Source organism: Garra rufa, chromosome 18, assembly GCF_049309525.1.
Source record: "Garra rufa chromosome 18, GarRuf1.0, whole genome shotgun sequence".
NCBI lineage: Eukaryota > Metazoa > Chordata > Actinopteri > Cypriniformes > Cyprinidae > Garra > Garra rufa.
The window spans coordinates 35,589,162-35,617,089 of NC_133378.1; the positions used below are offsets into that span (position 1 = coordinate 35,589,162).

The 27,928-nt window shown below is 34.2% G+C and overlaps 1 protein-coding gene across 1 annotated transcript in view; it reads right to left on the reverse strand.

Moving 5' to 3' along the window:
• The window catches only part of cdh24a (cadherin 24, type 2a), a 97,925-nt gene that overhangs the window by 65,547 nt on the left and 4,450 nt on the right, over positions 1-27,928 (reverse strand). Inside the window, exon 2 of the mRNA XM_073822735.1 lies at positions 12,474-13,518. Coding sequence (XP_073678836.1) covers positions 12,474-13,262 — 789 coding nt within the window. The 5' untranslated portion in view covers positions 13,263-13,518. The remainder of the gene's footprint in view (positions 1-12,473; positions 13,519-27,928) is intronic.

Here is a 27,928-nt window from a genome sequence, read left to right on the forward strand (position 1 = left end):
TTAATAAGTTGAGTTTTACTGTTTTGAAATCCATTCAGCCGTTCTCCTGTTCTGGCGATATCACTTTTAGCATAGCTTAGCATAGATCATTGAATCCTACTAGACCAATAGCATCGCGTTCAAAAATGACCAACGAGTTTCGGCATTTGTCCTGTTTAAAACTTGACTCTTCTGTAGTTGTATTGTGTACTAATAGCGGTGGAAAATGTAAAGCTGCGATTTTCTAGGCCGATAAGATTAGGAACTATACTTCCATTCTGGCGTAATAGTCAAGGAAGTTTGCTGCCGTAAAATGGACGCAGCAGGCGCAGTAATATCACGCAGCGCCTGAAATTAGTTCCCAGCAAGTTTAGCATTTGCACATAGCATTTGTTTCTTTAATTAAGTTGGCTTCTATCCAAGCCTAGCCACTAGAATCAAGTTAACATGCTAACAATGGTAGAAACATGCTAATAACTTGCTAATCATGGTAACAACAGGCTAGTAATGCTAATATCATGCTAGTGATATTCTAATCATGCTAGCAACATGTTAGTAACATGCTAATCATGTTAGAAACATGCTAGAAACAGGTTAACGAAATGCTAATAATGCTAGTAACATGCTAATAACTTGTTAGAAACATGTTAATAATTTGCTAATTATGTTAGAAACATGCTAATCATGTTAGAAGCATGTTAATCATCTAAACGGGCTAGAAACATGTTAACAACATGATAATAATGTTAATCATGCTAGTAATGTTAACATAATGCTAGCAACATTCTAATCATGCTAGCTACACAGTAGTAACATACTAATCATGCTAGAAACATGGGAGTGTCTTGCTAATCATGCTAGAAACATGGTATCAAAATGCTAATCATGCTAACAACACACTAGCAACATGATAATCATGTTAGAAACATCTTGACAACATGCTAATCATGCTAGAAACATGCTAACAACATACTAATCGGGCTAGACATGTTAACAACATGCTAATCAAGCTAGAAACATGCTAACAACATACTAATCAGGCTAGACATGTTAACAACATGCTAATCATGCTAGAAACATGCTAACAACATAATAATCGGGCTAGACATGTTAACAACATGTTAATCATGCTAGAGACATGCTAAGAACATGTTAGTAACTTGTTAATATTGCTAGTCATGGTAACATCATGCTAGCAACATTCTAATCATGCTAGCTACACCGTAGTAACATACTAATCGGGCTAGACATCTTAACAACATGCTAATCATGCTAAAAACATGCTAACAACATACTAATCAGGCTAAACATGTTAACAACATGCTAATCATGCTAGAAACATACTAACAACCGGGCTAGACATGTTAACAACATTTTAATCATGCTAGAGACATGCTAAGAACATGTTAGTAACTTGTTAATAATGCTAGTCATGCTAATATCATGCTAGCAACATTGTAATCATGCTAGCTACACAGTAGTAACATACTAATCATGCTAGAAACATGAGAGTGCCTTGCTAATCATGTTAGAAACATGCTATCAAAATGCTAATCATGCTAACAACATGCTAGTAACATACTAATCATGTTAGAAACATGCTGACAACATGCTAATCATGCTAGAAACATGGTAACAACATACTAATCAGGCTAGACACATGCTAACAACATGTTAATCATGCTAGACACTACATAGTAATCATGCTAGAAAAATGCTAACAACATGCTAGTAACTTGCTAATCATGGTAATAATGCTACACCATGCTACCAACATGCTAATCATGCTAGAAACATGAGTGCCTAAACATGCTAATAATGCTAGAAACATGCTAGTAACATGGTAATTGTACTAGAAACATGCTAGCAACATGCTAGTAACTTGCTAAACGTGCTATCTATCCATTTATCCATCTATGTGACAGACTGTATTGCCTTCAAAGTATTCAAGCTTTCAATCTTCTCCAGACTGAAAAACTTTTACCACCTTTAAAAAAAAAAAACTTTTAAAAACTTTTACAAACTTTTTAAAACTTTAAAACATTTTAAACTTTCTGATCAGGCTTTCTCAGGCCAACTTAAAGTTTGTCAAGACAAACATTTTACTTGGTTATTATTTTTTACCTTATTAATAAATGTTAATTTACTTACTATATAAATAAACATAATTTTCAACCTATTTGGGTTCATTTTAAGCAAGAAATATAGTAATTTTTAAGCAATAGATGAGTTAAATAAAACTACCTAGAAAACTACTCAACCCAACCGCTTGGGTCAAAACAACCCAATCGCTGAGTTTGTCCAAATTTCAACCAGTGATGGGTTTTTAACTCAGCATTTTTTAGGGTTTACAGATAAACACAATGCACAAATAAAAATTTACGCTACATACACAGAAACACAATCATGTAGGAACAGACATGTACGCAGCACACACTTTGTTCAGGGAGTGTATCGCGCCACTTACAGACAGTGTATCAAATCTGACCACACGCTAAGAGGGGCTTCAGCTCCGCTCATGGTCTAGTGATGGGCAGGTTTCTTGCCTACACTTAAATTAAGACCCTCAGCTTAACACACACACACACACACACACACACACACACACACACACACACACACACACACACACACACACACACACACACACACACACACACACACACACACACACACAGCAAAGAGCTGCCAAAAGCTTCCAAAAGTCCAAGCCTGAGTAAACATGCAGCGATAAACCCACCACTACAGCTCAGGACCGCCAAAACCATCTCTAGCTTTCCCTCCTCAATAATAACTCAAGCTAAAAGGTGACAACTGGACGTCTATAAAGCTGCCAACTAACAGCAAACTGATGGAATGAACACTGCCTCCTTCAGCGCAAGTGTTCAGAAGCTTTTTCTCGGATGTGAAAAAATTGCATAATTATAGTACTTAAAATGATATATAGTACTCTTACTTGTTCTCTTTTTACATAGAAAAATGACCTATATTTCTCAAAATATGCAGCAAGCAGGTAATAAATCTCATAATGCAATGTGTTTTTATGTACAAAATGTTTGGACTAGTGAAACGAGTAGTCAAACTATCTAATACAAAACTATTTTAATTATTGAATGATTAAGTAAAAATCCCTCAGTAATATAAAATATTTATTGTACTCTATTTTATTTATTTTTTTCTCCAGTGTAGACAAAGCAAAGGTGCTACTGATAATAAAAAAGCAAAAATAAACAGTTTTAAAATGTATCAATTATTGAATCATTAAAATCATTAAATAAATTATAAATTCTCTATTTCTTTTTATTTATTGCTATTGTTTTGTTTTTCAATAAACATAACAGAAACAACTACAGGAAAAAGGCCAGCGATGATGGTAAAAATACATTTTTGAATACTTAAAATAATTTATTTAATTACTGAATTCTCTTTTTATTTATTTTAAATTTACTTAACATTAAAAATAAACAACCACAGAGAAAGGTGGAAAAACAAAATGATAGTATTATAAAAATGTCTATATTTATAAAATACTACAATAATTTTAAAGAAGAGTTTAAAAATAAAACAATACAGTACAATAAATAGAATTATTATACTGACTGAATATTGAGTAATAATAATTTAGAAATTAAGCATTTAATTTAATATATTTATTTATTTTATTTTACCAAAGCAGAGGTACCATAGTAAAGAAAATAATTATAGTAATAAATAAAAATAACAAAATAACAGAAACAACAACAGTAAAAAAGGCCAGCAATGATAGTAAAAATAAATTATTATTATTATTATTATTATTATTATTATCATTATTATTATCATTATTATTAAAAAATCAAACAATACAATAAATTAATTAATTATCATGTAGCAATTAAGCTATTTTATTTTATATTACTTTATAAATTATAGCCAAAAAATGTGCCAGTGATGGTGATAAAAAAAATAAAAAATAAAAATAAAAAATAAAAAATAAATAATAATAATAATAATAATAATAATAATAAATGTAAAAGTTTTTTAAGGTTTTATTTATTATAATTTTATTAAAAGGCATAAGAAAGAAAAGCAATGTTTAAAAAAGGTTTAAATATAATATCAAATCATATTATATATGTAAATGTAATTACAATATAAAATTATGGTTTCTATTTTAAAATACATTAAAATATTTTTTTATCCTGTGATGCAAAGCTATCATTCAGCATATAGAATGATTTCTGGAGTATCATGTGACACTAAATACTGGAGTAATGATGCTGAAAATTTAGCTTTGATCACATAAATAAATTTGACTTTTATGTATATTAAAATATAAGAACATTATTTTACAACATAATAATATTTCACAATATATATATTTTTTAAATATTTTTTTCTGTATTTTTGATCAAATAAATGCAGTCTCGATGAGCATTAGAAACTTATTTAAAATACACTAAAAATCTTACTGATTCCAAACTTTTGACCAACAGTGTGTTAGTGTGTGTGTGTATATATATATATATTTTTTTTTTTTTTTTTTTTTTTTTTTACAATGATACTGCAAGACACACCTGCAACTGGTCAAACTAGCAACTACAATGACAATCAGCCAAAGAAACTGCGAGAAAACGGAAGAGCGCAAGAAAAGGCCGAGACAAGCAGTGGGACATGTGAGCAAAAAGAAACATCACAAACTGCCGCCCACGTCTGCTCAACCACTGTCTCATCCAGATTTTCCAGCTCGCTTTCCCGCTCTATGCAAACCCATCACAAGCTCTTATTCTATGTTGGTCGCTGACATGTTGTCAGCGGCTAAAGCGCTATGATTTTACCACAAGTACAGGGTGTTATTAGGCACGATGTGAAGCAGCGGCAACAGCAATTTGATGAAAGACACCAAAGTAGACTAGAAGCGAAATTTAATGGAATAAAAACAGCTCTTCCACCAAATCATACACTGCATTATTCTAATCTCAGGCGATTGTCAAGCAAACATAACAACTATGTGTGTCGTTGCAGTGTAAATGCAATGAAATCTACAAGATGTATTATGTGGTTAGTACTTATCAAGCACTATTGACAAGAAAAACACAAAATCAGTCACAGCTCAAGCTTTAATAAAAATCTAAATGATATCTGAGAGTTATGCCTGATTTAAAAATAGAAACTCTATGTGATATTTGAAAGGAGACACATAGGGATTCAAGTGGTTTTTATCAAATCACACAAAATGGTAAATGAAAGGGTCATGTCTAAAAATGTCTACACACGAGCCTACATTAAAAGTTTTGTTTTGGGCTGAAATGAATGTAAAACAATGAGTGGCATGTAGTGGAATAGAAGAAGGGCGTGGATTACTTGACAGTTTGGACTGTCATTCTGATGGCAGTCACTGCAAGAGCATTCATTGGTGAGCAAGTGATACAATGCTAAATTTCTCCAAATCTGTTCTGATCAGAAAACAAGCTCATCTACCTCTTGAATGGCCTCAGGGAGATTAAATGTTTTGTTCATTTTTGGATCAATTATTGCTTTAACAATTTGCACAATCCAAAAAGTCAGTTTGTAGGGATTTGTAGAATTGTTCAGATGAACTAGTGCAGCAGAAGTACTTGATTTGAGACACCATCTTTAACCTCAATCTGTATTTCACATCAAATGCTAGTTGATTCCAAGTGGAAAAAAAAAACACATTTCTGGTAGGATTTTATTGGACAAAAATGTATTTTTGAGTTCTGGCTGATAGGTAATACTGTTGTCTTTGTGATTTCTGGGATATTTTTTTAATTTGGGACAATAATTATTCAGAAAATGTGAAGTAGAATCTGTGTTCACACTTGTGTTAGACAACAAAACTAAACTCACTGTGAAAACATGATTTGCTGCTATTGCTAGTTGGTTGCAAGTGGTAGGAAGTATTTCTAGTGGGGTTTTATTGGACAAAAATGTATTTTGGAGCTCTGGCTGAGAGGCAAAACTGTTGTCTTTGTAATTTCTGGGATATCATTGGATTTGGGATAATTATCCATAAAATGTGAGGTGTTTACACATTTGCCAGATAATGAAACTGAAGTCACTATAAAAACATGATTCACTACTGTTGTTAGTGAACTGCAAGTGGCAGAGAGAATTTTTTGAAGGCATTTATTGGGTAAAAATATATTTTTGAGTTCTGACTGGGAGGCGGCACTGTTATCATCATGATTTCTGGGATATTTTGGATTTGGGATTTTTTGTTGTCAGACAACAAAAAACTGGAGTCACTGTGAAAACATGATTCACTACTGTTGTTGGTCCATTACAAGTGGTAGAAAGCATTTTATGGATTTTATTGGACAAAACAAATATTTTGGAGTTCTGGCTGAGTAGCAGTACTGATATTTTCTTCAGATTTCTGGGATGTCTTTGGACTTGGGAATAATTATTCATAAAATGTGAAGTAGAATCTGTGTTCACACTTAAAAATTCAATATGTATTTTGGAGTTTAGTTCATTTTTGGGTAAATTATTGATTTAACAAGTTGCACAATCCAAAAAAAAAAAAAAAAAAAAAAAGCCAGGTTGTAGGGCAGAATTGTTCAGATTAACTAGTGCAGTAGAAGTAGTTGATTTGAGACACCATCTTTAACCTCAATCTGTATTTCACATCTATTGCTAGTTGATTCCAAGTGGAAAAAAGCATTTCTGGTAGGATTTTATTGGACAAAAATGTATTTTGAAGTTCTGACTTAGACGCAATACTGTTGTCTTTATGATTTCTGGGATTTTTGGGGGATTTGGGATAATAATTATTCATAACATGTGAAGTAGAATCTCTGTTCACACTTGTGTCAGACAACAAAACTGGAGTCACTGTGAAATCATGATTCACTCCTACTGCTAGTTGATTGTAAGTAGTAGAAAGTATTTCTAGTGGGATTTTATTGGATAAAAAAAGTATTTTAGAGTTCTGACTAAGAGGCAAAACTGATGTCTTTGTAATTTCTGGGTTATCTTTGGATTTGGGATAATTATCCATAATGTGAAGTGTTCACACTTATGCCAGATAATGAAACTGAAGTCACTGCGAAAAAATGATTTGCTATTGTTAGTGAACTGCAAGTGGCAGAGAACATTTTTAGAAGGCATTTTTAGAAGTTATCTTCATGTTATCTTCTGTTATCTTCATGATTTCTGGGATATCTTTGGATTTGGGATAATAATTAGTAGAATCTGTGTTCATAAAATGTGAAGTAGAATCTGTGTTCACACTGGAAAATGTAATATGTATTTTGGAGTTTAGTTCCTTTTTGGATCAATTATTGCAATTATTTGGATCAATTATTGCTTTAACAAGTTGCACAATCCAAAAAGTCAGTTTGTAGGGCAGAATTGTTCAGATTAACTAGTGCAGCAGAAGTACTTGATTTGATCGTCTTTAACCTCAATCTGTATTTCCGCAACCCATTTTCTCTGTTTCTTTTTTACCTCCTCTCAAATCTGTTATATAAATCTCATAATCATCCTCTGTCAGATTTGTGCTTTAATTGCTCTACTGCAGTCATCTGTACACTAAAATGTTTCACTGTGGGAATGAAATGAATCCAATACGCAAAAAAACAAAACAAATTTAGAGACAAAAAAAGAGAGAGATGGTAAAAAAAAGAACACAATTTGGGAAATGATCTCTGATGAGTTTCCCAGCAGGAAAAACCCCTCCCCACTTCTTATTTTCTTTCATCCACACCGTTGTACACTCTTCTCCTTGATCTATCTATTTCTCCCTCTTTTTGATTCTCCAGTGTCCACATTTGTTCTTTCAGAAACACCACATGCATTTCTCTCCTACGCACAATTCCTCCACTAATGATTTCAAATGAGGGAAAAATGCACATGAAAAACCTAAACACACTCACGCACATATGTGTACACTCAACTTCTCAATAATAAATGCAGACCTTGGGATCCTTGGGAAAATAAAATATTCAATAGTTGCTTCCAATATGCATATCTACACTTGGAGGATATTGTAATGTCTAAAAGGACCTAAGTGGTTCCTTTTTGATTGTAGAGCAAAGGCTATGATGGCTATGAATCTTTTAGGTGTGTGAAGTGTGTCATTTTCTGCACCTCCATCATTGGCCGAATAAAAAAAACAAGACATAGTCTATACTACAGTTCAAAGGTTTGTCTCAAAAAACATTTCTTATTATTATCAAAAAACTGACACCTTTTCTGAAATTATAAATGTCTTCACTATCACATCTGATAAATTTAATGCATCCTTGCTGAGTGAAAGTTGTAACTTTTGAACAGTTGTATTTCTTATTATTTCATGTATTGGTCTAACAAATGACATTTCTTGTCCTGTGTAGACACATTTCGTATTTAAAGAAGAAAATTGAGGCTGGATTTATCAACAGGTTTATCCATTTTTTAGCCAAAATAGCAAAAAGCGTTCAGTTTACATCACAACATGACAAAAACATTATTTACTACAATTGATAGTCGATTGCAAGTGGTAAAAAACATTTCTAGAAGGCATTTTATTGGACAACAATGTATTTTAGAGTTCTGGCTGAGAGATGATCCTGTTGCCTTTGTTATTTTTTAAGATATCTTTGAATTTTGGAAAATAATTATACATAAAATGTGAAGTAGAATTGGTGTTTAAACTTGTGTCAGACAATAAAACCGGAGTCACTTTGCTACTATTGCTTGTCAACTGCATATGGTAAAGAGCATTTCTAAAAGGATTTTATTAGACAAAATATATTTTGGAGTTCTGGCTGAAATGCGATACTGTTGTATTTGTGATTTATTAAGATGTCTTTGGATTTAGGATAATTATTCATAAACTGGGAAATAGAATCTGTGTTCACATTTGAAATCATGAATCAATTGCTAGTTGCTAGGTAATACTGTTCTCTTTGTGATTTCTGGGATATTTTTGATTTTGTATAATAATTATTCCTAAAATGTGAAGTAGAATCTGCGTTCACGCTTTTGTCAGACAATGAAACTGAAGTCACTGTGAAAACATGATTTGCAACTATTGCTAGTCAACTGCAAGTGGTAGAGAGCATTTCTAGATGGATTTTATTGGACAAAAATATATTCTGGAGTTCTGGCTGAGAGGCGGTACTGTTGTCTTTATAATATCCAGGATATCTTTGGATTTGGGATAATAATTACTCATAAAATGTGAAGTAGAATTGCTGTTCACACTTGTGTTAGACAACAAAACTAGATTCACTGTGAAAACATGATTTGCTACTATTGTTAATTGATTGCAAGTGGTAGAAAGTATTTCTAGTATTTCTTCATGATTTCTGGGATATCTTTGAATATAATTAATTAGTAATAATTAGTAGAAAGTGAAAGTGAAGTAGAATCTGTGTTCACACTTGTGAGAACATGATTCACTCCTATAGCTGGTCTTTTGACAAGAATGGGTATTATTTTGGTTTTAGGACAACTTTTGATGAAAGGTTTTGATACACTTCAAATGTTGACTACTGTATTTGGATTTGCCATAATAATTATTCATAAAATGTGATGTACAATCTGTGTTCACACTTGTGTCAGACAACAAAACTGGAGTCACTGTGAAAACACTGCTCCTATTGCTAGTTGATTGCAAGAGGAAGGAAGCATTTCTAGTAGGATTTTATTGGACAAAAAATATTTTGGAGCTCTAGTTGAGAGACGGTACTGTTGTCATTATTATTTCTGGGAAATACTGTAGTCAACATTTTAAGTGGATCAAAACCTTTTATCAAAGTTGTCCTAAGACAAGAACAGGTATTGTTTTGGTTTTAGGACAACTTTGATGAAAGGTTTTGATCCACTTCAAATGTTGACTACTGTATTTGGATTTGCCATAATAATTATTCATAAAATGTGAAGTACAATCTGTGTACACACTTGTGTCAGACAAAAAAAACTTGAGTCACTGTGAAAACATGATTGCTCCTATTGCTAGTTGATTGCAAGAGGTAGGAAGCATTTCTTTTTATTGGATTCTATTGGATAATAATATATTTTGGAGTTTTGACTGAGAGACGGTACTGTTTTTTTTTTTTTAGATTTTGGATCATAATTATTCATAAAACATGAAGTAGAACTCTACTATTTTTACTCAGCTGCAAGTGATAGAAAGCATTAATAGAAGGTATTTTCTTGGACAAAAATGCATAAAAACTATAAATCTGCTAAATTAAGTTAATTTAGTAAACATTTAAGAATACACTTGCTTACAGATCAGCCTCAAATCTAACAGACTAAACTCTCATTTTGATTTCATGAGGTCTTCACCTGCACTGCATCTAACCAAGCCTATTTGTCATGTTAAACAACCCACCGATTCAATTGCTTTACAACAAATCCAATAGGAAAGTTCCCAGTTCATACATCAATGTCAGTGCTTGTGTCTGGCCTTGTGTTTCGCCTTGCAGCACTGCAACGGTCAAGTTCAGCTTTGTCTCCGAGACGGTTGCCCTCCATTCAGCCATAACTGATTCACAGTGCAGTTCTCTGGATCGCGCACAGGTAAATGACATGTCGTGATGAACAACAACAGTGACAACAGCATGTCCTGGCCCATCGGATAAACATTTACTCGGATACAGTGTCAGCACAGTGACAAGCAGAGAAGCGGATGCAACATTTATGAGGTGCGCTCTCTGGATCTCGTGTTGGTTTAGTGCCAGACTCTTTAAAGCCTTGGGTTCTGTATAAGCAGCTGGCAAACTTACTCGGTGTGAATCGCAGCTAATGCGATCCATCCAGTGCAGCTCATTACCAAAGAGCGTGTGCGAGCATCTGTGTTTTTCAGTGCATGCTTTTGTCTGTGGATGTGATTCTAAATGTGACCAGCGAGCATGTAATTGCATTTTGCTGTCTTTTTTCTGGCGACATCTAATAATTACTGTCCAAGTCCCATGTTTAATAAACTCTAAGGTAACCGCCAATAGCCTTGATTTATTTATAAAAAAAAAAAAACCTTCTAAATGGACCTTGTAAGCAACTGCTTAGCAATGAGAAAAGTGTGGGCTTGTTTGCAAGCTTAAATTTAAAAAAAAAAATTCAACATAACCTTAAAGGGATAAACATTCTGTAAAAAAACGTTTGGAATTTTTTTTTAATGTTTTGTAGAGTCGCTTCACTGCTTTCTAGTAGAATGGTATTAGACAAAAATATTTTTTGGAGTTCTAGTTGAGAGAAGGTACTGTTGTCTTCATGTTTTCTGGGATATACTGTAGTCAACATTTTAAGTGGATCAAATCCTTTTATCAAAGTTGTCCTAAGACAAGAACAGGTATTGTTTTGGTTTTAGGACAACTTTGATGAAAGGTTTTGATCCACTTCAAATGTTGACCACTGTATTTGGATTTGGCATAATTATTATTCATTAAATGTGAAGTACAGTCTGTGTTCACACTTGTGTCAGACAACAAAACTGTAGTCACTGTAAAAGCATTGCTCCTATTGCTAGTTGATTGCAAGAGGTAGGAAGCATTTCTAGTAGGATTTTATTGGACAAAAATATATTTTGCAGTTCTGACTGAGAGGCGGTACTGTTCATTATTTCTGTTTTTGTTTTTTGTTTTATTTCGGATAATAATTATTCATAAAATGTGAAGCAGAATCTGTGTTCACACTTGTGTCAGACAATGAAACTAGAGTTACTTTCAAAACTTCACTATTTTTAGTCAGCTGCAAGTGGTAGAGAGCATTTCTAGAAGGTATTTTCTTGGACAAAAATGCATAAAATTGCTTCACTGCTTTTTTGATAGTAATAAGAACCTATATAAATAATTAAGCACTGATAAAAAACTGATAATAATCAAGCAACAAATCAGCATATTCAAATGATTTCTGAAGGATCAATGACATTGAAGAATAATAGTGCTAAAAATTCAGCTTTGCATCACAAGCATAAATTACATTTTTAAAACATATTTAAATAGAAAACACCTTTTTCAAATTGTAATAATATTTCACAATATTACAATTTTTCTGTATTTTTAATTAAATAAATTGGTGAGCAGAAGAGACTGCTTTCAATTATTCCAAACTTTTGACAAGTTGTGCATATGCATTTCTTTTTTGCTCACAAAAGAAGTTTTAGACATAGACAGAGTCATACAGCCTTGGTACGACATGAGGATTCATGAATGAGTCAGTAAATAAAAGAATTATTATTTTTCAGTGTTCTACTCTTTTAAAGATAATATTTAAAAAAATCACAATTTCCTGGTCTTATTGTGAAATTTTTTTCAATGCACATTATTTCAAAGAATATGCAATTGTAATTCTTCCTATCACAATTTCTACAAAAACCTTTTCTGAAAAGACCTTTCTTTTCATCTTCCATAACCAAGCCATTTTATTTTTCATCTCCAGTAACCTTGATTCTCTCTGGATTTCAGAAGTAAAATGAGTTGCAATTTCATCAAATGAACTTGGTCATTATTTTAAATTAGCATGCAGGCATAAACAATGAATTACACAAATGTTCACCTTACCCGTCCAATCAGCACCGGTTCTGGTCCACTATATTCCTCTATCACAAAGAACTGGTTCCAGATCCAGCTTCTTCGTTTGCGAGATTGTAAAGGCATCTCCAGATTTGATCCAGTAAAGGTCCTGTGAAAATCACCACTGCTTTCTGACTCCTGGTTGCCCATCATCAAAGTCTGCACTTCCTGTCTGCTGCTATTTAACCCAGATGGAGGCTTCAGAAGGATCCCGCTGGCATCCGACGGGTCATCCGGAGTGGATCTGTCAGTTGGTAAACGGTCAGTTTTAGTTTCCTCTACTGCAGGAGTTACGTAACGATCTTGGGATATTCTAGATATTTTGGAGTCCTGGCTAAGAGGTGATACTGTCGTCTTAGTGGTTTCAGAGATATCTTTGGATTTAGGATAATAATTATTCATAATATGTAGAGTAGAATCTGTGTTCACACTCGCGCCAGACAGCGAAACTGGAGTCACTCTGATTTCAAATTGCGATTTTGCAGTTTCTTCAATCTGTGCATGACGTAGTCCTGATAAAGACTCTTTGTTGCTTTTTGGCGAAATCGTCAAATGATCCTCTTTTCTCTGTGCCAAACTCGGTATTCTTGCTGTGTTGGCAAATGGCATCTCACTTTGCCTTTCCTTCATGTCTAGACGCTCCACCTGACTTTCTTTCCTCGCGGTTCCTTTCCTTATGCTTTCCTCGCTCTTCCATCTTTTTAGACGAGCACTGCTTCCCCCGAGCTCCAAGCACACACACAGAAAGAGCAATGCAGCCCAGATACGGCCACTCATCGTGCCTCACTTCGTTATTAGTCACAATGTTTGCCACAGGGGGAAGAACAATAAGATCGACCTTCACTCACGCTCTGTCTCGCTGTGTGGGCGACTGCTCCATTCATCTCCTCTTCTTAATTCCTTATTCTTCATGAGTCTCAGTGGTCATTTAGCATCTTATCTGTTTTTTCTTTTTTTTGGGATTATATTTCTCCTTTTATGTCCGGTTAAATGCAGAGGGCGATCCCCATGGTTTGGGTTTGATCGGGTAAACCTGTTCAAAGAGATAAGGGGATGAGAATCAGTGTTGATTGTGAGTAAACGTAATTGGGATTTGCAGTTGGGATTACTGGAAAAACAGCACAGTTTCAGTTAGGTAACAGTTTGGGTCTTTGCAGAGAATCATGGGTACAGAAATGTGCTTGACTAGCAAGGGTTCATAAAACTTTCAATCACTTAAAATCTGGGACTGCTCCAAAGAAGTCTCTCAAAGCTGAGTGGTAAGTTTCCATTACTTGTCCAAAATAAGATAAATTAGTCTTTTAGAGCAAATATGTGACATTCAGAAGAAAAATGTGAATTAAAAGTTTTTTCATTATTTGTCCTTATTTTTTTCCTAATTTTGTGATCCTGATATCTTTTTAAAAATTGATTTATAAAGTACTTCTCACACTAAATTTTAAAGTAGATTTTTGTTTGTTTTTAAATCATACACACACATTACCAGTCAAAAGTTTGGACACACTTCCGCATTCTCTTTGATCGGGAAGTGTGCCCAAACTTTTGACTGGTAGTGTATATATCCAACTTTATATAAAGAGCTGGCAATAATATAGTTGGGTCATTCTGTGTCAACTGAACCAGAGGTCCCTGGTTCAAATTTTTGATTTTGCTAATATTTTATTCTGAAGAAAGACAGACGCATATAAAGCCACAATATTAAATATCATGGATGAATATTTACTGAGTAATCCACTATTTGGCAGAGGAAGGTCAAAATGGCAATTTTCACCTGAGATTTAGAGTCAAATTACAGGGGGGTAAAAATGACTTCAGAAAGATGGCAGCATCACAATGTTATTTCTACACAGAGGTCAGTAGGTCTGTTAGTAAAATCTGTTGACTTTAGCAGTCTTTATTACATTATGTGCCAGTGGTGACCATTCAAAAATGAGGAAACAGCACTTTTCAAGTTTTTTCTCCAAAGTTTGCATGTCTGTAACTCAAGAAGTATTAAAGATATCTTAATGCCATTTGCATTTTTTTGGGGTCTTAACAAACTTTTCTTTTCGCACCTTAATTTTTAAGGCCCCATATGGTTTGGTTCCAGAGATATTGGAATTTTAATAAGGCTTCAGGAGTATATTGTTAAAATGTGCACATTTTTAGTGGTCAAAAACCAAATGGGAGTCAGTTTGCAAAAATATGATACTTTTTACTTTTTTTTAAAGAGGAATGCCTGAAGCCTGAAGAACAAATAATGTTGAAATTAGAGATGTACCTCGTTTCCTTCTGTCAAGACAACTGCATTGAACATGCCTGAGTGCCACAAATATTCCTTTTCTTCAAAGTTTGCATTCCTATAACTCAAGAAATATTAAAGAAATTGCAGTATGATTTAAATTCTAATTGTTAATAAACTTTTCTTTTGGAATCTTAAATTCCAAGGCCCTACAACATTCAGTCCCAGAGATATGGGGATCTCAATAAGGCTCCATGTCCTAATTGTTGAATAATACCCATTTTTAGTGCCAAATGTTGGTCAAATAATAATATTACAGTTGAGCTTACATTAGTTTACATTTCTGTGATGATATAAACAATCATGCAGCTGAGATTTACCATACAGTAGATATTTCCATTGAAAAAGTGAAATGGACAAAAGCAGGCTGCTTCTCCAGTCTAAACATGTTCAAAATAAATTACCTTGCACCTTTCCTGCATCATCTTTTAACAGCTTTAGAAGCAAAAACCAATATTGCAATATTCCTTAAACTGCTCTTGGCCATCTCACACACTTTATGCTCATGAAATGTAATTACTGGCTTGCATTTAGGTGGCTAAGCACTTTGAAACAGTCAATCACTTTGGTCTTGAAAATGTGTTGATTTGAGTGATTGAGCATTTTACAGAGCTGTTTCCAGCTGTACAGACGAGGTTATTGCCATCCATATTAGGGCTACAGTTCAACCATTTCACATTCTGGCACCAAACCATATCCTCATTCACTTATGCAGCACATTTTCAGTGGCACATAAAGGCTCTAAACTGGAAACAGCTCAACCATTTCAACAAGCAATACAGACTATCTTTAAACGAGACTATTTGTGAAAAACAGTCCTTTTAAAATGTATTTTTTTTAAGTACTTCATAATAATTTAGCTGTTAGACAACTGTCTAATATAAACTGAAATATTTTACAATATTCTAGCTTTACTAAAATGCAGTCTAATTCATAAGCATAATGCATATTATCTGCATATATACATATTTAACATTTTAAAAACAATAAAGCACACTTCTTTTTCAGGCAGGTACACATCTGAATTATTTTAGCATATTCTGGCTTTACTGCTTCTATTTTTACTGCATCCAAAGTATCTTACTTTTGCTGGTAAACTTTGACATTTTTTGCTTTCTCTAAAATCTTGTTGTGGCCTAAACAGTCAGACAGTTTTCCCTAAACAGATTAAGAGCAGAAGAGAAACGGTCTTGTCCTGAACCAGCCAACCCTGCAGCCCTCCTCACACATTTAGAGAACCAACTCCGATTCCCTGTGAGACAGAAGATAACAGCACACTTTTAGCAAATGTAATCTTACGGATGTGGCACAGTAGCTAAATTTAAGAGTTGTTATTTTGCCCTTTTCCTTGATTATCTAATGAGTTTGAACTCATTACACACACACACACACACACACACACACACACAAAGAATCCATCTTCAAATGTCTTGCTAAGAGTACTTAACGTTTTCTGAAAACAATACGGTCATGTTGAACTTGGTGCATGTCTCAAGAGACCACAGCAGTGTAAGTAATCTCTGATCAGTGATTCAGACGGAAACCTCAAATGTCAGCTTTCGCAATCCTGACTGGCTCGGAGCTCAGGCTAGTTGGAGAGCTGAGACTCCGGCTACATCCAAACTTTCAATTATCAGAGTTGTGTGACTCTTGAACCTCAGTGTTTTCACAGAAGTGGCATTTTGTAATTGTATTTCGTTACAACTGGGAGCTACCCATAGAAAGTCAAGACGAAAACTTGCTTCGAAAAAACTATCTTTTCACATTTAAAGAGGGAAATGTTATAGGTGCAAAAGTGTATTGCTTTTTGGTGCTCAAGCTGAACCGTTGGCCTGAATGAAGAATCAACACGGTCATGATTCCTTGGAATTCTGTATAGCTCTAGTTTGTTGAGATTAATTATTTAGTGCTACATTTGCAGGCCTTGGTTGGTGTTCTAGAAACATTTCTTTTTTATCATTGTTGAAAACAGTTATGTTTAATATTTTTCAGGATTCTTTGATTAATAGAAAGGTCAAAAGAGCAGCATTTATTTGAAAAGGTAATATTTTGTAACATATCTTTATTGTCACCTTTGGTCAATTTAATGCATCGTTGCTGAAAAAAAAAGTATTCATGTTTTTTTTTTTTTTTTTTTTTTTTTAAACAATTGTAGTTTATCAGTAGAAGGTTTCCACAAAAATATTAAGCAGAACAACAGTTTTCAACATTAAAACATTTCTTAAACATCAAATTAGCATGTTAGAGGATCATGTGACACTGAAGACTGGAGTAATGATGCTGAAAATTCAGCTTTGCATCACAGAAATAAATTACATTTTAAAATCTATTCAAAGAGAAAGCAGTTTTTTAAATTGCAATAATATTTCACAATATTTTCGATCAAATAAATGTAGCCTTAGTGAGATTCTTTCAAAAACATTAAAAAGGTAATTTTTCCAAACTTAGGGGTTTGTTCAACTGACTAATCCTAAGTATGAGCAATAATAGTGATTCTTGTAATTTCAGAGTTTAAAACAAGTCTAACTGCAGAGCAGTCATGCCTGAAGCTCAACCCAAAACTTTGTTACATACCCTCTTCTCAGGAAGAATATTAAGACAGAACCTAGTGCAAGACAAGCACATTAGACCTTGACTAAGATTGGTTTTCGATCGCAGTGAATTGCCATTTAGTTGAAACTCTGCAATGTCCGAGATGAGAAAACCTTTTGCACCAAGCCACCGCATCACCAAGGGAGTCCACGGCACCCCTGCAAAGTACATTAAATTTAATTCATTCTGAATCACTCCCGTCCCCATATTGAATAAAACATATGTGACATGTACAGTACAAATCCCCGTGACAGTCTTGCTCGCCCTGGGTCTTTGTTCACATCGTAAGAGCTTGTACCATCGGCCATGAAACGCATCATTAATAGAAAGCAATAAAGTCGCTGAACGGGCCGCCGCCTCCCCGGCTGTGGATCAATATTGTTTCCACACATCAGCGGCGGTGACAGCAACTGTATCGCGGGAGAAAGTAATAGAGACAGGTGGAAGTGAGTGGGCTGAACATGGCTGTAATGCAACGTCAAGGCCAAACTTATGCAACTGAATCCAATTAATCAGCAGCCTTTGATGGACGTGACAGTAAACAAGCGAATGAAGATCAGAACAAACTGACCTGTGTGATTTTTTTCCCTGTCACTGTGTTTCCAGTTTAATGCTAGGAAATAAGGGTTCAGGTCAAGCCTACGACTTTTTGGTTTCATTACATCTGAAGCATTTTTTCATATTCCAGCTCTACTAAATCAAGCATTTTACACCAATTCAGCTCGAATAAATCAAGTACTTCAGTAGATTTCAGCTTTTATATATCTCAAAAATTTTCCATTTATGTACCATTTTGCATTTTACAATATGTTAGCTTTTCTGTACTTTTAGTATTTTACCATATTTAAGCATTACCACATATTAAATTTTTAACACATTCAAGCTTTACTACATATCAAGTTTTTTACTAAACTTTAGCTTTACCGCACGCATCTCAAGTATTTTACTACATTAGGCTTTATTACATCTGAAGTATTTTACTATGTTCCAGCTTTATCGCATCTCAAGCATTTACTAAAATTTGCTTCATTATTTTGGCTCAAGTATTTTACCATTTTCCAGCTTTGCAACATCTGATGTATTTTATCATACTCCTGCTTTGCCACATCATATTCAAGTTTTACCACATATAAAGTGTTTTACTATATTCCAGTTTTACCACATCTGAATATTTTACCATATTCAATTTTGACCATATATTAAGTAAGCTTTACCACAGCTCAAGTATTATATTGTATTTCGGCTTTAAGTATTTCACCATATTCCAGTTTAACCACATCTGAATATTTTATCATATTCAAGTTCTACCACATACAGTATTACGGTTTTTTTTTTACCACTTAAGCCTTACCACATCTCAAGTATTACACTGTATTTCATGTATTTTACCATATTCTAGCTTTACCACATATGAAAGTACTTGACCATAATCAAACTTTACCACATTTGGTGCATTGTACCATATTCCAGATCTACCACATCGTAAATATTTTACTAATTCCAGCTTTACTACATCTCAAGTATTTTACCATATTCCAGCTTTACCACATCAGAATATTTTACCATATTCAAGTTTTACCACATATTAAATTATTTACCATATAAGCTTTACCGCATCTCATTGTATTTCGGCTTTACTACATTTCAAGTATTCTACCATATTCCAGGGTTTACCACATCTGAAGTACTTTACCATAATCAAGCTTTACCACATAGAGTATTTTACCATATCCCAGATCTACCATACCTCAAGTATTTTACTATATTCCAGCATTACTATATCTCAAGTATTTGACCATATTCCAGCTTTACCACATCTGAATATTTTACCATATTCAAGTTTTACCACATATTAAGTGTTTTACCATATAAGCTTTACCGCCCCTGCTAAAAAAATTAGTTGAAATTAAAGCCTAGGCTGGTTGGCTGGTCTTAGCTGGAAGTAGCTGGTTTTAGCTGGTCTCCCATCCTGACCAGCCTGCCCAAAACCCCTCTAAAACCAGCCTGCTAACCAGCTATGACCAGCTAAAACCAGCCAACCAGCCTAGACTGGTTTTAGCTGTTTTTTCAGCAAGGACATCTCAATGTATTTCGGCTTTACTATTTCAAGTTTTCTTCGGCTTTACCACATCTGAAGTACTTTACCATAATCAAGCTTTACCACATGTAGATCTACCATACCTTAATTATTTTACTATATCCCAGCATTACTACATCTCAACTATTTTACTATATTCCAGCTTTACTGCATCTCAAGTATTTTACCATATTCTAGCTTTACCACATCTGAATCTTTTACCATATTCAAGTTTTACCACATATTAAGTATTTGACCATATAAGATTTACCACATCTCAAAGTATTTCGGCTTTACTACATTTTGAATATTCTACCATATTCCAGCTTTACACCCGAAGTACTTTAACATAATCAAGCTTTACCACAGATGGAGTATTTTACCATATTCCAGATCTACTATACCTTAAGCATTGTACTATATCTCAGAATTACTACATTTTACACAGTATTTTACCATATTGCAGCTTTACATCTTAAGTATTTTACTATATTCCAGCTTTACCACATCTGAATATTTTATCATATTCATGTTTTACCACATATTAAGTGCTTTACCATATAAGCTTTATTACATACCAAATTACGTTGGTTTTATTACATTTCAAGTATTATACCATATTCTTGCTACACCACGTATGAAGTACTGTACCACAATCAAGCCTTACCACATATGGAGTTTCACGAGTTCACACTCTCATATAATGTGATAAGGCAATATAGTAAGCATTTTTGGCGTGCTGTCCGAGGGGAGGGCTCCGAGCTCGGGATGGAGCCCGAACCCAGAGAACTCCCCCGCATCCCGAATTGGGATGACTTAAATGGAGAGTGAGGTGTTGGGGTAGGGGTGGGATGCTAGAAAACCGTCGTGGAACGGAGGTGAGCTGGCTGTATTTATGTACGAATTAAGCTTGTTAAGGTGATTGGCTGATGAGCTTCACCTGGGCCAGGTTGATTATCTGATCGTGCTCCTCCCGAACCTTGTTAATAAAACATCATATTTTACCATATTCCAGATCTACCACATCTTAAGTATTTTACTATATTCCAGCTTTACTACATCTCAAGTATTTTATCATATTCCAGATTTACCACAACTTAAGTACTTTGCTATAATTGGCTTTTCAACATCAAGTATTTTACCACATTTCCACTTCAGTACATCAATCAATACTTTTTCAAGCACTTTACAAAATTTCAACTTTTCTATATTTTAAGCACTTAACAGTATTTCAGTTTTATCACATATTAAGGCTTTTACTATATTCAAGCCTTACCACATCTTTGGTATTTTACCATTTTCTGTCTTTATTACACCTCAAGTACATTACCACACTTTAACATATGTAAAATATTTAACAATAACAACTAAAGTATTTTACCGTATTACCCCTTTTCTAAGTTTTATGTATTTTTTTATATTCTGGCTACAAGTATTTTAAAACATTCCAGCTTTACTACAATTCAAGTATTTTACTGCATTAAAGCTTTACTACATCAAACATTTTAGTCAATCTTTAGTTTACTGTAGCTAAAGTATTTATCAAAATCCAAGCTGTACTACAACAAAAGTGTGTAAAAAGCTTGGATCACTAACTAGTTTGACTGTACCTACAGTATTTATTACTTGCGTATTTGAGAGGAATTAATCAACAGCCTTTGACGGAAGAGCCAGAGAACAAACGAATAAAAGCTTGTGACAAACTATGTTTTTCCTTGTCATCGTGTTTCCAGTTTATGCTTGCTGAGCAACAGGGAATTGTGTCAGTCTCTCTGAGCTGATAATATTGTTTCTGACTGTCAGAGGTTGCTTTGTATTCATGCGTGCTACACCGGTTATAAGGCCTTTTTACGTGCCAGCGAATTCTTTATATGTGGTAGCATTTTATGATTAACATGAGACCTGATTTTGAATCACATTTCCCACTGTGCACTCCGAGAGCCCCTAAACACCGCAGAATATGCATTAACTTTAAGAAATAGTTGCTCTACTGGGCTGAGAATTCAATGCGGTCCTTGTCATGGGTCCAAATTGGATCTACTGACTTAGGACCCCCCAGGCTAAGCGTCTTAAGGAGTGCAAACTATCAGAAACATCTCCTTGAGCTGATAAATTGAAGCTATAAACGGTATAATTAATTCCTGTGTTCTGCACCCATACATTTAACGATCTGAAGTTCGTTAGTATTAGAGTCAGGTCCCAGCCATTGATCTTTTGAGCCCCAAGGCATGATGGAGCCTGTCACCAACATAACGAGACTTAAGAACTATAATTACCAGGCATTTCTCTTCTTCAATCCTCCATTCCATCTCCCTCATCCATCCATCTTATCATTCTCGCACATTAACACTCTTAAAGAAGATACTACTTTCAAAAAAGAATACGCACTAGAAAATATTTGGAATATATACTGCTATTCAAAAGTTTGGGTCTGTAAGAATTTTTTTTTAAAATAAATGAATACCTCTATTCAGCAAGAATGCATGTAACTGATCAAAAGTGACAGTAAAGACATAATGTTACAAAAGGTTCTATTTCAAATAGATTTTTTTTCCCTTGAGCAGCAAATCGATATATTAAAAGGATTTCTGAAGGACCGTGTGATACTGAACCTGGAGGAATGCTAAAAATGTATAAATTACATTTGAAAATATATTCAAAGAACACACTTACTTTAAATTGAAATAAAACTTCACAATATTACTGTTTTGCTGCATTTTCTAAAACTAAAGGCAGCCTTGGTGAGCATAAGAAACATCTTTAAAAAACAAGAATGGTAGTGTTTTAATCAAATATGCTAGCATTACATTCCAAACATACCGTTTCATCTAAACTTAGAATGTGAGAGATTAACAAATTTTATGTGCTGTAAATCATTTGCATTAACTTTTATTTACACACTAAATAATTTAGTTTTACCTCTACAGATCAATTCTGTATTACCAATGCGCTGACTGTCAGTATAGATACCAGCTCAGCTGATCAAAAACAAACTCAGCATTATTATTCCGAGCAGATATCACAGGTCTTCTTACATAGGATATACACAGCCTCCCTAGCGCGCAAGACATTCTTGGACATCTTTTGATTATGACTTGAAAATGATGTGTGTAATTTTTTGATGTTAAAAAACTTCCTATACTAGCTTAACATGCACGGTCTAAAAATTCAAAAGTTGACTTTACTGTGGAAGTGTAAACACATTGGCTTCATGGTGCATTGAAAACATTGATCTAACTGACTGAGCATTCGGATTTCTGAATCAACACTTGCCGTGAGTTTGGGGCGGGATTATTTGTTTTGTCTTTTTGTAATTCCATTCAGTGGGACTCAAGGATTCAGATTTTGGCAGATCATGGTCCTGTCAGTCCACGCTGGTCAGTGTTGAAACTACACCATCTTGCAGCAAAATAACTTTCACTATTGATGCCTAACTCTCACCCATTCTCTGCAGTCAGAATGAGAATCCAAACAGCTGATAAAAACATCAACATCACAATAATCTACACAACTCCAGTCCGTCTTGTAAAGTGAAAAGCTGCATGATTCTAAAAAAAAAAAAAATCAAATCTATCAAGATGTTTTAACTTTAAACCATTGATTCTGGCTATAATCCATAATCATGCTTGCCCGATTTAAAAAGTCCATCCCCTGTTGTCTTTTCACATCAAAATCCACCTACATTTTTGCTACAGAAGTAGTTCACTTCTAGACAAAATTTTAAAGATAATATACTCACACCATTGTCACTCAAGATGTTCATGTCTTTCTTTCTTCAGTCGTAAAGAAATTATGTTTTTTGAGGAAAACATTTCAGGAATCTCCACTTCTCCAACTTCAAAAATGCAGTTTCAATGCAGCTTCAAAGGGCTCTAAACGATCCCAGCTGAGGAATAAGGGTCTTTTCTGTAATTTTCTAAAAAAAAAAAAAAAATTACAAATTTATACACTACCGGTCAAAAGTTTGGGGTCAGTAAGAGTTGTAATGTTTTTAAAGACAGTGCTGCATTTATTTAATCAAAAATATAGAAAAAAACTGTAATATTGCGAAAAGTTATTACAATATAAAATAATGGTTTCTATTGTAATATACTTTAAAATTTTATTTATTCCTGTGATGCAAAGCTGAATTTTCATCAGCCATTACTTCAGTCTTAAGTGTCACATGATCCTTCAGAAATCATTCTAATATACTAATTTATTATTAGAATAATCTATATTGGATCTATATTGGATTATATATTGCAACAGTTGCCCTGCAAAGTATTTATTTAGAAATTGTGATATTTTTTCAGGATTCTTTGATGAATAAAAAGCTCAAAAGAACAGCATTTATTTAAAATATAAATATTTTCTAATAATGTAAGTATTTGCTATCACTTTTTATCAATTTAACACACCCTTGGTGAATAAAAGTGTTAATTTCTTTCAAAAAAAAAAAAAAAAAAAAAAAAGAAGAAGAAGAAAAATTTACTGACCCCAAACTTTTGACCGGTAGTGTATACTCTTTTTACCTCAAATGCTCATCTTGTCTAGCTCTGTGTGCATTCTGGTTCAATACAATTAGGGTATGTCGAAAAACTCGTCTCATTTTCTCCTTGAACTTCAAAACTGCCCTATATCGCTACAGAAGTACCGACCCAGTGTTTACAAAGTAAACGTGCAAAGAAGGTCAAACGCTCTTTACAAACAAGGTAAAACAGAGATGTAGGACAATTTTGAAGTTGGAGGAGAAAATGAGATGGGAGTTTTTCAACATACCCTAACTGTCTTGAATGGGACTGCACAGAGTACGCATGCGCATGGCAGAGCTAGACAAGATGAGCATTTGAGGTTTAAAAGTATATACACTTTTAATTTTTCAGAAAATGCCGATTGTTTTGCTAGATAAGACCCTTATTCCTCGGCTGGGATTGTTTAGAGCCCTTTGAAGCTGCATTTAAAACTGCATTTTGAAAGTTCAAACTCACAGGCACCATAGAAGTCCACTATATGGGGATAATTCCTGAAACATTTTCCTCAAAAAACAAAATTTCTTTACGACTGAAGAAAGAAAGATATGAACATCTTGTATGACAATGGGGTGAGTTCATTATCTGTACATTTTTGCTGTAGAAGTGAACTACTCCTTTAAGAACTGTTTTGGCTTGTAAACAGTGCTTGATCTGTGCATATTTCCCTTCTGATTTAGAGGAGACAGTTTTTCACTGGAAAAAGCAATATTATTGATAGAGGACTTATATTTAAGCCGAAGAAATAGTTTAAACGGTTCAAAATGTCATAATGATATTGTTTCTTACAAATGCACAGCTTTTCACTTCATAAGACATTTATTGATGGACTGGAGTCATGTGGATTACATGGAATATTGTGACGTTTTAATTCTTTCTGACGGCACTCATTCACTGCAGAGGATTCACTGTTGAGGAAGTGATGTAATGTCAAGCAACATTTAAATGACAACTACAATTAACTACAAAACACAATTTTAATTCACTACACCGACCCAAGCCATATGATTTTTCAGATTTCACTCACTGTATTATATTAACATTGTGCTAACAGTGCTATATCTAAATATATAAATACATGCAGAATAAATATATGAAAAGGTGTGCATTGCTTAAGCCATGTTTTTATGAAATATTCATTTTTGTTATAAATAGGCCTCTACTTTTTAATATAAAACCCTCACACACTGGTGTAGGTATCACATATTTAAAAGTATTTGATACAATACCGTAACAAAATGAAAACACACCCTTGAAACTCTGAAATATACAGACACACAGCACTTTTACAAATCCTTTTTAGTATCCTACACTTTTCCAGGTCTCTACACCACAACACAATTATAACTTGCTCAATAGCTCACTAAGCCTCATTCATTAAAATGGAAATGAGGAACGGGCCGACCCTCTGAGTGTGTACAGCTGCCTTTTATTGATCCAAACTGGAGTGTTTACCAAAGAGATGAAAAAAAGACAATTTTTCGTTTGTTCTATAATTCACCACTGCTCTGTGTCATAGAGGAGCGCAGTAAGTGTTCTGAGCTTCTGATCATAAAACTTTGACTTGTTCTACGGCTCAATCCGTGTTTTCTATTTTTCCCCCTTTTCTCAACCTATTTTCACAGCCCCTCTCGAAGGTAAAAAAAAAAAGGGGATAATGTCGTCTCTGCTAGAGCTGCTTTTAGGATCACATTAACATTTGCTCATCAATATTAACAGCAAACTTTCCTCTCCAAATGTATCCTTCCTTCTCATCTCATCGCATGCCCCTTCTGATACACTTAAAGGCCTAAAACCCTTTCCCCAACACATTAAACTCACTTTGGCTCTGGCTATATTTGGAAGAGCACCATGCTACTCGTACTATTCCTGCAGTATATAATTTTGCAGTATGCAAACAGCCTAAATGCACTGCGTTCCCGGATGACCTACTACATTTGCCAAATTGTACATTATACAAGCAGAATACACTTGCAGAATTTTGTAACCTATAATGCATTAAAGCAATAGTTCACCCAAAAAGAAAATTAGCTGAAAATGTGCTCACTCTCAGACAATCCGAAATGTACAGTTTGTTTCTTCATCGTAACGGATTTGCAGAAATTAAGCAGGATGTCACTTGCTCACCAATGAATCTTTTGCAATGAATGGGTGCCGTCAGAACAGGAGTCCAAACAGCTGCTAAAAACATCAGGATAATTCACAATTACTCAACAATAATCCATCAATTAGCGTCTTGTAAACTGAAAAGCTGTGTGTTCGTAAAAAATTTATCAACATCACTTATGGACAAAATTCCAGTCCATATTTCTTAATAAGGCTTCCTCCAGTAAAAAATTCTATCCTCTGTTGTTCTCTCACATTAAAACACACTAACATATTTGTTTAGGGCTGTTTTTGACTTGTAAACAGTGCTTGATCAGTGCACATTTCTCTCCTGAATCAAATGAGATGACTTCAAGATTACTAATAAAGGACTCATATTTTGTCCAGAAGCAATGGTTTGATTTTTTTTTGTTTTGTTTATTTGTTTCTTACAAACATGCAACTTTGCTTCTCAAGATGTTAATTGATTGATTGAAGTGGTGTGAATTACTTTGTGATTGATTATTGTGATGTTTTAATCAGCTTTTTGGACATTCTGACGGCACCCATTCACTCCAGTGGATCCGTTGGTGAGCAAGTGATATAATGCTAAATTTCTCCAAATCTGTTATGATCAAGAAACAAACTCATCTACATCTTGAATAATTCTGTGAGTGAGTACATTTTCAGATAATTACCATCATGTTCTCGACAGATATAAAGATATTTTTGAAAATAATCGAGAAGTAAATTATATATGGATGCAAAAACTAGGACCTATAGACTATAATATATCACGGAGACTTGAGGGTGGGCTCTTTTGACTTCGACCTGCAAGCAATCACCTAGCAACCATCCAGAACACCCTAGCGACTGCATAGCAACAAGTAAATTAAAACACACACACACAACACTCTAAACACCACTGCAATGCCTTGAAATCAACTGGACCACTTTTACACAGGCAGGAGTCGCTTTTTAATATGTGAAACTTTTAATGTATCACATACTGCCGAACCTAGCCTCTTTTTGGGGCTGCTTGAAAATGTCTCTGATGTTTAATGCACGATTTTAAACTTTCAAATGCCGTAAGTGAGAGGTTTGCCTTGGAAATGCTTAACTGACAAAGTGTAAAGTAAATCATTTAGCACTACCTCAAAACACCACTTTTCTCCGACAGTCAGTATGAACACCATTCTGTCTGTAGACCTAATGATCAAAAACAAACTCAGCATTATTATGGAGAGTAGATATTACAGCTCTGTTCATTTTGGGATACACACAGCTTTTCTGGTGCATAGGACCTTCTTTTGAGTCTTCTGAATTTGATTTAATATGTAATAGGTGAACTGTGTTTAAAGCAAGGGTTAGTGCTGCTGTGGGTGAAGGTTAAAAAGAAACTTCAGTAGAACAAAATAAGAACTTCATAAAATACATATAGTTTAAAGATGCATAATTTTAAAGAAAAAAATGTCAAAATCTCTCATCTTATATACAGTGTCTCACAAAAGTGAGTACACCCCTCACATTTCAGCAACCATTTTAATATATCTTCTCAGGGGAAAATACTATAGAAATGAAACTTGGATATATTTTAGAGTAGTCGATGTGCAGCTTGTATAGCAGTATAGATTTACTGTCCTCTGAAAATAACTCAATATACCTCAACAGCCATTATTGTCAAAATAGCTGGCAACAAAAGTAAGTACACCCTAAGTGATTACAGCAGAAGAAGGTCCTTTACAATGCAAAGCCACATGTCCTATTCATCATGTTTATGTTTTTGTCTGCTTGACAGGACCATACAAAGTTGTGCAACTTAAGTACAATTCTTTAATATTGACAACTGGATGTTCAACATCTCATGGCAAAGAACTCTCTGAGGATTTGAGAATTA